The sequence below is a fragment of the Ceratotherium simum genome, chromosome 37 (assembly GCF_057802395.1).
Source record: "Ceratotherium simum simum isolate JZ-2026a chromosome 37, ASM5780239v1, whole genome shotgun sequence".
Lineage (NCBI taxonomy): Eukaryota > Metazoa > Chordata > Mammalia > Perissodactyla > Rhinocerotidae > Ceratotherium > Ceratotherium simum.
This window is the reverse complement of record NC_141936.1, coordinates 9,958,185-9,971,370: the sequence shown is the minus strand read 5'-3', so window position 1 is coordinate 9,971,370 and position 13,186 is coordinate 9,958,185. Positions and strand designations below refer to the sequence as shown.

The 13,186-nt window shown below is 46.5% G+C and overlaps 1 protein-coding gene across 11 annotated transcripts in view; it reads left to right on the top strand.

Moving 5' to 3' along the window:
• Nucleotides 1–573: 573 nt before the first annotated feature.
• ARMC9 (armadillo repeat containing 9) overlaps nucleotides 574–13,186 on the top strand; it is a 152,792-nt gene continuing 140,179 nt past the window's right edge. For all 11 annotated transcript variants that reach the window (XM_087424698.1, XM_087424701.1, XM_087424702.1 and 8 more), the window contains exons 1-3: nucleotides 574–661; nucleotides 8,168–8,255; nucleotides 9,706–9,831. In XM_087424698.1, coding sequence (XP_087280824.1) covers nucleotides 8,205–8,255; nucleotides 9,706–9,831 — 177 coding nt within the window. In that variant the 5' untranslated portion in view covers nucleotides 574–661; nucleotides 8,168–8,204. The remainder of the gene's footprint in view (nucleotides 662–8,167; nucleotides 8,256–9,705; nucleotides 9,832–13,186) is intronic.

Sequence of the window (13,186 nt, the reverse complement as noted above, 5' to 3'; positions counted from 1 at the left end):
GCCCGTGAACTTCAGTTCAAAAGCACCACGTGCAAGGAGAGTGAGGATTTGCTCTGTTTTATTTTAAAAAACCCGACTTTCACGTGGCAAAAAAAAGTTTCTCTAAAAGCCCTGGAAACTGCTGCAGTGGGATGGAAGCCTGGTGCCTGGAGCTTTAAGAGAGAGCCTGGGCGACACTTTTGGTTCTAGGGTGGCCCTGGGTCGCTCCTGTAAAATGGGCCTAACGACGTCTATCTTTTTCCACGACCACCACACTGTACCGTCGTCTTCTCGTTGCCGCTTTTGTTCTCCCTGTGACGTGACGAGCTCCTTGAGGTCACGGGTTGAGCCTGGTCTGGCTCATCCCCAGAGCCGGGCACAGCGCCAGGCACGACGTTTGTGAAAAGGAACGAATGAGAAGTCGTAGAGACGACGACGGGAGACGCTGTAACCCGCAGCCACACTGGACCGCAAACACTCCCTCCACTTCCGCCGCCAGGAAGCTTCGGCGCGACCCCCCGAGGCTCCCGCCTTTCCTCCCAGGATGCTCCGCGCCGGCGCGCCCCATGATTGGCTGCGCCGCCCCACGTGACGCCGGGCTGGCGGCGCCGGTTGCCGGGGCGACGGCTCGAGAGGTGGCGGCCCGGCCGGGTAGGCGCGGGTGACCGTAGCGGAGGAGCAGGTAAGCGTGTCCCCGACGGGGCCGGGCCACCCCCGAGCCCGCCGTCCCCGGGCGGGGAGCAGCAGTGTGGGGCCCGAGGGCCGAGGCTGTGCTGAGCCCTCGCCCCAGAGGAAACGCCCGACGCGCCAGCGAGGCAGCGGCTCCCGGAGCCCCCACTTCTCGCCTGCCGCCCGGGGCGCTTACTCTGGCGTGGGCCCGAGGCGGCCGCCTGGACATCCCGAGGACAGGCCCAGCTGCTTCCCGCAAGTAGTCCCTGGTCTTTGCTGCAGTGGCCAGTCTTGGAGGGGGCCCCAAGTCGTCCAGCTGGGTAGTGGCGGCGCGAGGGAGTGGCCTGGGGCTTTTAGATCCATCCCCACCGTTGTCTCCATCAGCTAACCCTTCTCCCCAGACACCCAGGTTAAGTCCAGACTTCATCCAATTTAATCAAAATCAGGATGCTTGCTATGCAAATTCGTCGTCCGGACAAATCCCATAGTCTTCCCTTTATTCAACCAGCTTATAGGCCCTAAATCCCCATTAGATAGAAGTTTAGAAGCTGCCACTGTAACCCTCAAGAGTGACTGAAGAGGGCCGGCTCTGTGGCTTGGCGGTTAAGTGCGCGCGCTCTGATGCTGGCGGCCCGGGTTCGGATCCCGGGAGCGCCCGGAGGCACCACTTCTCCGTCCAACGCGAGGCCGAGTCCCGCGTACAGCAACTAGAAGGATGTGAACCTATGACATACAACTGTCTACTGGGGCTTTGGGGGGAAAAAGCTGAATAAATAAAATCTTTAAAAAAAAAAAAAAAAAGAGTGGCTGAAGAAATTTTCTCTAGTTTCTGCATGAAGTAGAACAGTAGTTCTCAAACTTGAGCGTGCATGAAAGTCATCCGGAGAACTTGTTTAAAACAGTTTTGGTCATCGTGCCTGCCATGGTGTTCGGTAAGATCAGAGTGGTGCTAGGAATTTTCATTTGCACAAGCATCCCAGGTGATTCTGATTCAGGTGGTTCAAGCTTGCGGGTAATACTGTGTAGCGATTAATATTGGTCTGGATTTAAATTCCCGCTTTGTCACTTACTAACTGAGTTATTGGGAGCACCCTAACCTCCCTGAGCCTCTGTTGGGTCATCTGTAAAAGGAGAATATAAATCAGATTAATCTCTCAGGTTTATTGTGAAAATTAGATGTGAAGCATTTTGCACATTGCCTGGCATACAATAAACCCTCGATAAATGAACCTATTATGATATAAAGGCATAGAGAAAATTCTGTAATTTCTAAGAATGTCAGAATAATAGTATACCCAGCAGTGGCTCACAGTCACTGACAGATGAGCACAGCAGAATCTTATTCAAATGATGGTCACAAAGAACTTCTCTGAAGAAGTGATGTTTATTAAGCGTGGGAGTTAGCCAGGTGAAGAAAGAGAGGGGAAAAGTGTTGTAGGCAGAAAGAACAACATGTGCAAAGGCCCTGAGGTAGGAAGAAGCTTGAGTTTTCTTTCTTTTTTTTTTTTTTTTTTAAAGATTTTATTTATTTTATTTTTTCCCCCCCAAAGCCCCAGTGGATAGTTGTATGTCGTAGCTGCACATCCTTCTAGTTGCTGTATGTGGGACTCGGCCTCAGGATGAACGGAGAAGTGGTGCCTCAATGCACACCCGGGATCCGAACCCGGGCCACCAGCATCGCAGTGCGCGCACTTAACCACCAAGCCACAGGGCCAGCCCAAAGCTTGAGTTTTCATGAACAACAAAGGGCCTTCAAAAATGCTGTTCCCTCTGCTTGGGGTTCATTTATTCATCAAATGTCTTGGGTGCCTATCAGGCCTACCAGGCACTCTGCTGGGTTCTGGAGATACAAAATTTAAATACAGCTTCCTGCCTTTGCAAACAGGGTAGTAAGGATAACAGTAGAAGTAAATGTAGGGTACAGAGGTGCCCCAGAGGAGAGAGAATTGCCTTGATGGTGAAGGAAGGAGAGGGGTTCATGGAAGACTTCCTGAAGGAGGTCAGGTCTGGACTAAGTTAGTGTGTGAGTCAAGTTTGCCCCTGAGGTGGGAGGAATGCATCAAACAGAGGGCTTAGAGTCGTGAAAGAGCATGTTGTATGGGGAATGGCAGGCAATTCACTATTGGTGAGGCCTAACTTGGGGAAGGGGTAGATGGGAGCGGGCACAGGGATGAGGGTGGTGGTTGGTCCCAAGAAAGGCTGGAGGGGTGGGTAGTCCTTAAACAGTAGCTGTCTTTCTCCTGCATGTTATCTGGCAGGCCTGGAGGTGGCAGGTGGGGTAGATGTCTTCCCTGCTCCTCGTTGCTGCTTCCAGATCAGCGTCCTCCTTCCTTTGAAGGATATGCCGTGGGCTTTACCACTTACCTCCCTTCCTTGAGGCAGTCATCTCTCAGGGGGGCACAGCTGTTTCCCTTGAAGACTGTACGCCTGGCTCACTGTCTATCTCTCTGCCTCCTCCACTTCATTTTTGCAGATGTCAGCATCCTGGCCACCATTTCTTTATCCTCCTCACTTCTAGGCATCTTTCCCCTCTGTGGTCATGAACTTTTTACTACTGCATCACCTCCAAAAGCTTGGTTTCTAGCACTCATCCCGCTGTCTGTCCAGACCGTCTGTCTTTCAGGCTCACTTGAACGTGCCTCTGAAGCAGGTCTTTGGCCCCATTACTTTCTGACTGTCTCACAACCCCCTTATGCGCCTCTCCTCCCTCCGTACCTAACGTAGCTTAGCTTCATGCTCCATCACCGTTATGCTTGTTTTCTCGTTCCCCTCAGCCTGTTTAACCTAACTCAGATGCTGAAAGGGCTGGAGAAAACTGCAAAATCGTGCAGACTGGTTGCATTATGGATTCGAGACTCCCAATACGAGAAATCCTGCCGTGTTTCTGTAGTCGATTTGGTTCCCACCTTCCCTTCTCTTCAGACGGTCAACATGCTTCTTACTCTCAGCTGATGACCTTGTTTCTTGTTTTACTTTTCGTCACTAAGTCTGTCCATTTCTTTGGTCAGTACGCGTACCCTCTGCCTCCCTCCATGCCGGGGAATGTTCTGTCCCTGCCCCTGTCTAAGGCCTGGCCCTCCACTGGTCACTGGGTGCATCAAGGACATTGTTTCCTTAACCATCTCCTCTCTCTTCTGCCTCATCCAGTTTTCCTTCTCTAACTGGGTCTTTCCCATGAACTTACAAACATGCTGCTTACAATATCTTCCTTCTTACAAAAACCTTCCATCTCTTTCCAGCCGCCATGAGTCTCCCCTCTCCTTTTTGTGACAGATCTCCCTGTCTCTCCTTTCTTAATTCCTTTTCTCTCTTTAACCCTTTCCAGTCAGGCGCATGTCCTCACTGCTCTTAGCAAGGTCACCACCAAATGCCATTTTGCCAAATCCAGTGATTAATGTTCTGCCCTCCTTTTACTTGACCACTCAGTCACAGTCAACATGGGAAACACCTTCGCGTGGGTTCCAGGGTATCACAGTCTCCTGGATGTGTCTCAGCGGCAAGGCTTTGTTCTTGCTTAGTCTCTTGCTGGCTGCTCTGCTCTCCCTGAGCGCTCAGTGCCCGAGTGCTCCAGGTTCAGGCGTGGGCCTGTTCCGCTCTCCCTAGGGGGTTGCATCTGTTGAGGTTACTCAGTTACTGAAATGCCTTCTTTATGCTGATGACTTCCAAATGCTTGTCCCCAGCTCCCGCTTCTCCCTTTACTCCAGACGCATCTATCCACCAACCTTGTCAGCACCCCCACCTGCATGTCTAATAGGCATCTGAGACGTACGGCTAAAACAGAACTCTTGAGTTAACTCAGACTGTGCTTCCGCAGTTCCCCCGTTTCAGCAAATGGCACACTACTCAGCCAACTGCTCAGGCCGCAGTGTCGTCCTTCGCTTCTTCCCCTCACGCCCCACATCCAGTGCAGCAGGGGGTCGTGCCACGTCCACCTTTTACATCTGGAATCAGAACACTTCGCATGGTTCCTGTTGCTCGTCCAAACTTCTCTCGTCACTATTGGTCTCCCCGTTTCCGTTCCTGGTCCCCTGTAGTCCCTTCTCCTCACAGCAGACACAGTGCTCGTTACGAGATGTAAATCAGGTTGTGTCAGTCCCTCCTCAGTGCTCCCTCCGGGCTCGCCATTGTGCTCAGACCGACGACGTCCGAGCTGCTTACTTCCACAAGGCCTACTTGACCTGGCCCTGGCGCCTCATTGCCTCCGCTCAGCGCTCCAAAGCCTTTGCACCTGCCAATCCCTCTTCCTCAGATCTGGGAAGGGCTCACTTCTTCACATCTGCTCAAATGTCGTGTTCCCAGTGAGGCCTTCTCTGACCACCCTATCTAAATAACCCCATACCCCTCTCCTCCAGGCTCTGTCTCCTTCCTTGCTTTATTTCCTTCATATCTGACATTATTTCTGTTCATTCAGTATTTTTGAGCATGTACAGTGTGCCAGACACTGGTCTAGGCACTGGGGATGCCAGGGGAGCATGTGTCCTCATGGAACCCATATCCTGTGGTGGGGAACGACAGTGAGCAGATACATTAATGAAGGGATGGTCAAGTCAGGTGGTGGTTAGCGCTATTAAGAAAAATAAAGCAGGACAAAAGGCTAGAACGTGATGGGGCAGACCCCTTAGAAAGGGTGGTCAGGGGAAGTCTCTCTGAGGAGGTGACGTTTAAGCAGAGACCTGAGTGAGATGTGGATGTCCGGAGGAAGGGCGACAAGGCTCAGGGAGCAGTAAGTGCAAAGTCCCCAAGCAAGCATGTGCTGTGGGTGTCCATTAGAACCGCATGGTAACCCGTGTGGCTCAAGTCTCCAGAACAAAGGGGAGAGTATAGGAGGCCAAGCTGTGTGGGCTTTGAGAGCTGGGCCTAAAGAGTCTGGCCTTCATCTGGAGGGTGGTGGAACCACAGCAGGGTCCTGAGCAGGAGGGGAAAGACCACTCATTAATAGTATGGAAATTGGATTGAAGTGGAGAGAGAGGTGACAGGAGATCATATTGAAATACCTTGGGAGAGATGAAGTGTGAGACAATGACAGTGAGACAGAAAAGGGGAAACTACTAAATTTAATCTTCCTGACTGTTCAAATAATTCAAATAAAATGCACTGTTATGGGCAGAAAAATGTAAGGTTACAGAATCATGCATTCTTTTTTTTTTTTTTTTGTGAAGAAGATTGGCCCTGAGCTAACATCTGTTGCCGATCTTCCTCTTTTTACTTGAGGAAAATTGTCCCTGAGCTAACATCTGTGCCAATCTTCCTCTATTTTGTATGTGGGATGCCACCACAGCATGGCTTGACGAGTGGTATGTAGGTCCTTGCCCAGGATCTGAACCCGCAAATCCCAGGCTGCCGAAGTAGAGTGCATGAACTTAACCACTGTGCCACTGGGCTGGCCCCAGAATCATGCGTTCTTAGAGCAGAAGAGATCTGATAAATTCTCTGTTTTATCTTATAGATGAAAAAAGTCTCCAAGTTTCAGTGATTTGCCTCAGATTAGGTGCCAGTGAATGGCATAGTTAGTATTAAAGCCCAGACTTTTTAATTCCTTTGGGGTTATGGGTGACCAGTGGGGGCGACCTGGGAATGGGGCACAGGGAATGCCTGCTTTGGGTTCATCTGGGGGAGAGGTGTCAGGAAGAGTAGAAAGAATTACTTAAAAAAAAAAGTTTGTGGGCCTAGTGGTTAAGTTCAGCGCTCTCTGCTTCCGTGGCCCAAGTTCGGTTCCTGGGCGTGGACCTACACCACTCGTCTATCAGTGGCCATGCTGTGATGGTGGCTCACATACAACATAGAGGAAGATTGGCAACAGATGTTGGCTCAGGGCAAATCTGCCTCAGCAAAAAAAAAAAAAAAAAAAAAAATAGTTTGCAGTGTTTTATTTATTTAAGCATTTTGGAAATATGAAAAGATGTTGGGCATCCTTGAACATTTTTTTTTTTTTGTAAGGAAGGTCAGCCTTGAGCTAACTTCTGCCAATCCTCCTCTTTTTGCTGAGGAAGACTGGCCCTGAGCTAACATCTGTGCCCATCTTCCTCCACTTTATGTGGGACGCGGCCTCAGCATGGCCTGACAAGTGGTGCGTCGGTGCGCCCCGGGATCCAAACCTGGGCCACCAGCAGCGGAGCGTGGCCACTTAACCACTACACCGCCAGGCTGGCCCCCTTGAACATAATTTTTAAAAAAACTGACCTAATAAATTCTCTGGTGTATGAACCTTGTGTTAACATTGTGTAAATGGCCACCACCTCCTCTTCCAGTACCGTGAGGCTGAATGATTATGGGCTTTGGGTAACATTCAAGATCTCTTTTAAGTAAGTAGCACCGGATGTCTTTGTGTGAATGTTGAATGTTTTTTACTTGGAGGCAGAGTGAGGGATTGGTGACTCTGTTGGTTTACATCAGATTAATTCTAATGTGTATCCTTCCTTAAAGTAAACGAATTGACCTTATCACTAAACTCTATTTTGTTCTAAATACACTTTGTAGTCTTGACTATTTGAATTACACTGCCACATGATAGCACATTAGAAAACTCTGAATAAGAAATATACTCTTGGGCCAGCCCTGTGGCTTAGCGGTTAAGTGCGCGCACTCCACTACTGGTGGCCCGGGTTCGGATCCCAGGCGCGCACCGACGCACCGCTTGTCCGGCCATGCTGAGGCCGCGTCCCACATACAGCAACTAGAAGGATGTGCAACTATGACATACAACTATCTACTGGGGCTTTGGGGAAAAAAAAAAAGGAGGAGGATTGGCAATAGATGTTAGCTCAGAGCCGGTCTTCCTCAGCAAAAAGAGGAGGATTAGCATGGGTGTTAGCTCAGGGCTGATCTTCCTCACAAAAAAAAACAAAAACAAATATACTCTTCCACAGTCCCTCCAGCAGTCCTTGACTTTCTGTGTTACAACACCTTCCAGTCCTTGTCCACATTTGCTTTAAATAGGTGTCGTAGAAGAAAGAATTACTTTTGACTTTAGCCACTGTGCTGCTGCAGTAAATTACCATAAACTTCGTGGCTTAAAACAACACAGATTTATTATTATCTTACAGTTCTGGAGGTCAGAAGTCCGAAATGGGTCTCACTGGACTAAAATCAAGGTGTTGGCAGGGTGTTCCTTTCTGGACTTTCCAGAGGAGAGTCTGTTCCTTGCCTTTTCCAGCTTCTCGAAGCTGTCTGCATTCCTTGGCTCCTGGCCCTTCCTCCATCTTCAAGGTCGGGAACGGCTGGTGGAGTCTTTCTCACACTGCGTCACTCTGACCTGACCCTCCTGCCTCCCTCTTTCCCTTATAAGGACCCCTGTGATTACATTGGGCCCACTGGATAATCCAGGCTAATCTCCCTATTTTAAGGTCAGATGATTAACAACCTTAATTCCCCTCTGCCAAGGAACCTAACACATTCCCAGGTTCTGGGGATCAGGACATGGACGTCTTTGGGTGCTGTTATTCTGCCCACCACAGCCGCCTTTTTGTGATTTCACAGATGGTTGAAATGAAAGCCTTTGTTTTATATTTTTGCCTTGTAGAGATTTTTGCTGTGACAATTAACAGTAACAGTTCAATATGGGGGATATTCTGGCTCATGAAGCAGAATTACTTGGACTAGTGAAAGAGGTATGTTGTATAAAACACAGGTCACAGAAAAAGAGATCTTGAAAACTTGTCGAGCTTGTATTTTATGATGCAACAAATTCTATAGTGCCTCGTAAGTTTTCTTCTGTCATTATGTTACAGTTGTCTGTTTTCCATTTGATAATTTTCCGTGTGTTTATCTTTTGTTTTCATGGCTAAACTGACATCTTAAAGCTGCCTTTTAGACTTCCTTTAAAGAAAATTATAAAAGCAACACGTGCTCGAGGTAGAAGATTCAAAGAGGACAGAAGTATCAACAGTGAACTTCCCTGGCCCACTCCAGCAGTGACCACTGTTAATGGTTTACTGTATTATCTTTCCGGACTTGTTTCTATGAATATTCAAAATATATTCACGTGTCTCTAGTCTGTTTTACAAAAGGGGGTGATACCATTTGAATTGTTCTGTAACTTGTCTTTTATCAACAGCATGACCGTCTTCCCGTGATCCACCTCGTACTTTTTAATGCTGTAGAGTCTTTCATTGAGTGGCTGCATCATAATTTATGTAACTCATTGCCTATTAATGGACATTTAGTTGTCCTACACAGAAAGCTTTTGAAGGATAGCACCTTAGGCTTTTTGGTATCGTCTCTTGCTTTTTACATGGTGCTGGCATATCGTTGGTGCTAAAGAAACGGTTACTGCTGTTTCACTGTGCAGTTCAACTCTCCATTAGGCATTGAGAGACATGGCAGTGAGCCAAGACAAGGCATCCGCCCTGGAAATGCAGCTTTGGAATTTGTTGGCATGATCATGAATAAATTCCTAAAGCCATCACTGCAGAGGGTTGTGGACAGGGCCTGGGGATGTAGCCACAATTAGAGGAGGTGGAAGCAGAGAGGTGTGACTGACACAAACTGAGGAGGAGGGCAGAGAAGGTGAAGAACCACAGTAGAGAACATGTGACGGGGTGCAAGGGAGAGGGGCGTTTCGGGAGGGTGGGATGGTTAGTGTTGGGCTTGAAGATCACTGATGGCATTGCCTGTCTTTTAATGACTTGTCTTCTGTTCTTAGGGACAGCCGCTATTTCTAATCCCTCTGTTTCAAGTGACAAAGTCCCAGAGACCTATTAGTTGCAAAACCATCAGGCCTTCTGCCGATCACTTTTGCCTTTTTCAGGCTGCTGCACACATTGTTTTATTTTCTATTAATAATTATAATGAATCATGCAGCTCATATTTTTCTTCTGAAAACAAATTTATTTTGTGTAAATAAACATTTTCTATGATACAGTCTTTCTAGGCTTTTAGTATGTATATCGATATGTAAATTCTAAGGTGTTTCCCATATTACTTCTCCCTAAATGACAGTTCATTAACTTCATTATAAATTGGTGATAATATTGAGCTGGTATAATTACATCAAAGACAGTTATTTTGTTGATGTTAAAAGAGAGAAATATATAATATACATTTATGTTTTTTTAATAGTATTTAGATTTTGCTGAATTTGAAGACACCTTGAAAACATTTTCAAAAGAATGCAAAATAAAAGGAAAACCATTATCTAAAACAGCAGGTGGCTCTTTAAGGGACTCCAAATCATTGATAATCCAGGTAACATTTTACTTTTCTTTGATCTCTGTAGATAATCATGAGGCTCCCAACTTGCTGCCATTAGAGAATGTTGGAATCGTTTCTGGGGACCTGATCAGAGTGACTTTTAGGTTGCACAGGTGTTTATGGATGAATTAATAATGTCATCTTCAGCTCTCTGTACCCTACCTAGGAGATGGGTGGTGACATAAGATCTTTCACATACATTTCTTGGGAAGAAGAAAAAGAGGAAACCATGCAATGCTTAGAAACTGAAACAAATGTGATCCCCATCCTGTGGAGTTTAGGTTATTAATTCTAGGTACTGAGGACACGGTGGTGAACAAAACAAAACAATCTCTGGCCTCATGGTGTTTGCATTCTAGTTTGGGGAGGCTGGAGGGGACGGGGAGCAAGAGTCATACCGACAAGGCAGCGTCCTGCTAAAGGAAGGCCTGAGCAGCTCTGTGAATACCAGTGGGCTGCAAAGGGCAGATGTTATCTGGTCCTCAACTCCCAGGGTGAGAAAAGACCTTAAAAGTCCTCATTTCAACCATTGTTTGATGCCTCCATCCCGTTTGTAACAATCTAGGTAAATGATTGGTTCACCTTGAAGACATCCAGTGACAAGAGAACATACCATCTCCCGAGGCAACATATTTCAGCTTTGCATGATTTTATTATTTTAATTTATTTGTTTCAATATACCTACTTCCAAGAAAAATCTGAGACTTGGTTTGAGAGTCCCACTGAGTGGCCAGAGTTCAGGCCGTAGCCACTGCCTGTCTGCTCCTGGTCCCTGACTCCCCAGTGGCCTGGCACGGGGCACCGTTGAGTGGGGGCATCATTGAAGTGGTGCATGGAGCTCAAGGTGGGTCTGCGCCCTCTGCCAGTGCCCCTCCAGGCCTCAGGTACCTGGATGCTGAGCTGCCGCCACTTCAGGCAGACTCTTCTGTCAGTGCCACATTGGGCAGCCTAACAGGGCACCTCCCAACCCTGGAGAAAACTTTTCAGAACGTGAAACAAGAATATAGTCATTATTAGATGTGGAAACAGAGGCTCTTCTTAATCAGAGTGAAGCTTGTTCTTTGGAAAATCAGCCTCTCTTCTGGGTACTTACAGCACCTAGTTCCCCTGGGTCCTTCAGGTGAAGAAGGACCACCCATCTTTACCCTGTAAGTTGAAAAAAGATGTGAGCATCTCTTAATTGAAGGTAACGTTGAGAGGAATATAGCAAATCCTTGATACCTAACTAGCAGAACAGAATCTTTTGTGAAGCTCACACATAACCAGATTATGTGATCGTGTAAGACCAATAAGCTCTGTGTCGTGAAGCCTCTTTGCACATCCAGTACCCCCAGAGATGGCTGCTGTATACTTTTTGCAACTCGTTTGACATCACGTTTCAGCTCCAGCTGCATCTGAGAATACTTAAATATCTCTTTGGGTCCTTTTTTTTCTTTAAATTGTGATTAAAAAAGCACGTAACATAAAATTTACCATCTTAACTATTTTTAAGTTACAATTCACTAGTGTTAAGTATATTTACGTTGTTATGAAACAGATCTCCAGAACTTTTTCATCTTGCAAATCTGAAACTATACTCATTAAACAACTCCCCTCTTCCTCCTCCCCCTAGCCCCTGGTAAACACCATTCCACTTTCTGATTCTATGAATTTGACTACTTAAGATACCTCATGTAAGTGGACTCATACAGTATTTATCTTTTTGTGACTGGCTTATTTCACTTATCATAATGGCCTCAAGGTTCACGTTTCATCCATGTTGTAGTATGTGACAGAGTTTCTTTCCTTTTTAAGGCTGAAGGATATTCCATTGTATGTATATACCACATTTTGTTTATCCATGCATCTGTCAATGGACACTTGAGTTGCTTCCACCTCTTAGCTATTGTGAATAGTGCTGCTATGAACATGGATGTACAAATATCTCTTTGAGACCCTGCTTTCAATTCTTTTGGATGTATACCCAGAAGTGGGATTGCTGGATCCTATGGTAGTTCTCTTTACTGTTTTTATTATTATTTATTTATTATTATTTATATGGTAGTTCTCCATACTGTTTTCCACAGTGGTTGCACCATTTTACATTCCCACCACAGGGCACAAGGTTACGGTTTCTCCATATCCTCACCATTGCTTGTCATTTTCTGTTTTTTATTTGTTTTGTTTTGATAGTGCCTGTCCTAAAGGGTGTGAGGTGATGTCTCATTGTGGTTTTGATTTGCCTTTTGCTGATGTCTTTGAGTCCATTTCTGTGTAACTTGAAAGACCCCGAAACTTTCTGATTTCCACAAGCATATCTTTTCTGCTCCTCCAATAAACAGCTGTGTCCCATCATGATAGATTCCCAAACAAAAATACCTAGAGTAGCAGCTTAGCAAAATATGCTGAGTGTCAGTGGCACTCAACAAATGGAGGGTTTCCCTCAGCACAGTTCTGTAAGCATGTGTGTGTTTATAGGTTATTATTGGTGGTGTGTAAATTTTCTGATCTTGGTGACTCTGGCTGTGATCATAGTTTACGTTAGAGAAGATGATTAATATTTTCTGACCCTAAGAGTTGTAACACTGGATTGCTTTATGTGTAGATATTATTTTAAACTCGGGGACCATTTCCAGGTACAGACTATGATTCATTCATAGGATGAATGATAGATGTGATTATAATGACACAGCAAAGGTTTGTGGTCCCAGGTGTACAAATGTAGAGTTTAGAACAAACTGTAGATGGGCCATTTGACCTGTAGACTTTGCCAAGCCATGTTAAGAAAATACCTTGACTCCAAGCCTTAAAATACCCTTAAAATGCGCTCACCTCATTCACACAGTTATAGAGGAGAGCTCCCGGTCGCTGGACCTCTTGTGGGAGAACGCCTCCCCGTAGTGGCTTAGGAGCTCAGCAGAGGTGAGTCTGGCTGTGGGGGGCAGGCTCCGGTAGCCCTGCCATTTGGGAGGATCCCCTTCACCTTCTTATCAGTCAGTAACAAGAAAAGGGGGTCCTCTGGCCAGGTTCCTCCAAATTCTCCCAGAGTTGGCAGAGCTCGGCTGCTTGTGCTTTGTCTTGGTCCCCCCGCCCACACTTGCTCACAGCCTGTCCTTCACTGTTTCCAAGGCTGAGGAACAGAAAGACGCTGGTTTTGAGGAGGCAGAAGTTCATCGTAGGGCTCATATTGAAAAATTCTGTGTTTTGTTCAACTGTATGCCAGTACCTTCCAGAGGAAGGTAATCTTCAGACAGTTGTTCTTGCTCACATGGCATAGAGGACATTTTTGTAATATTCACATTTGAAGATTCCTTATCAGTGAATGTCTTTGACTTAAGTATAACCAAACACTGCAATATTGTTCTCTGTA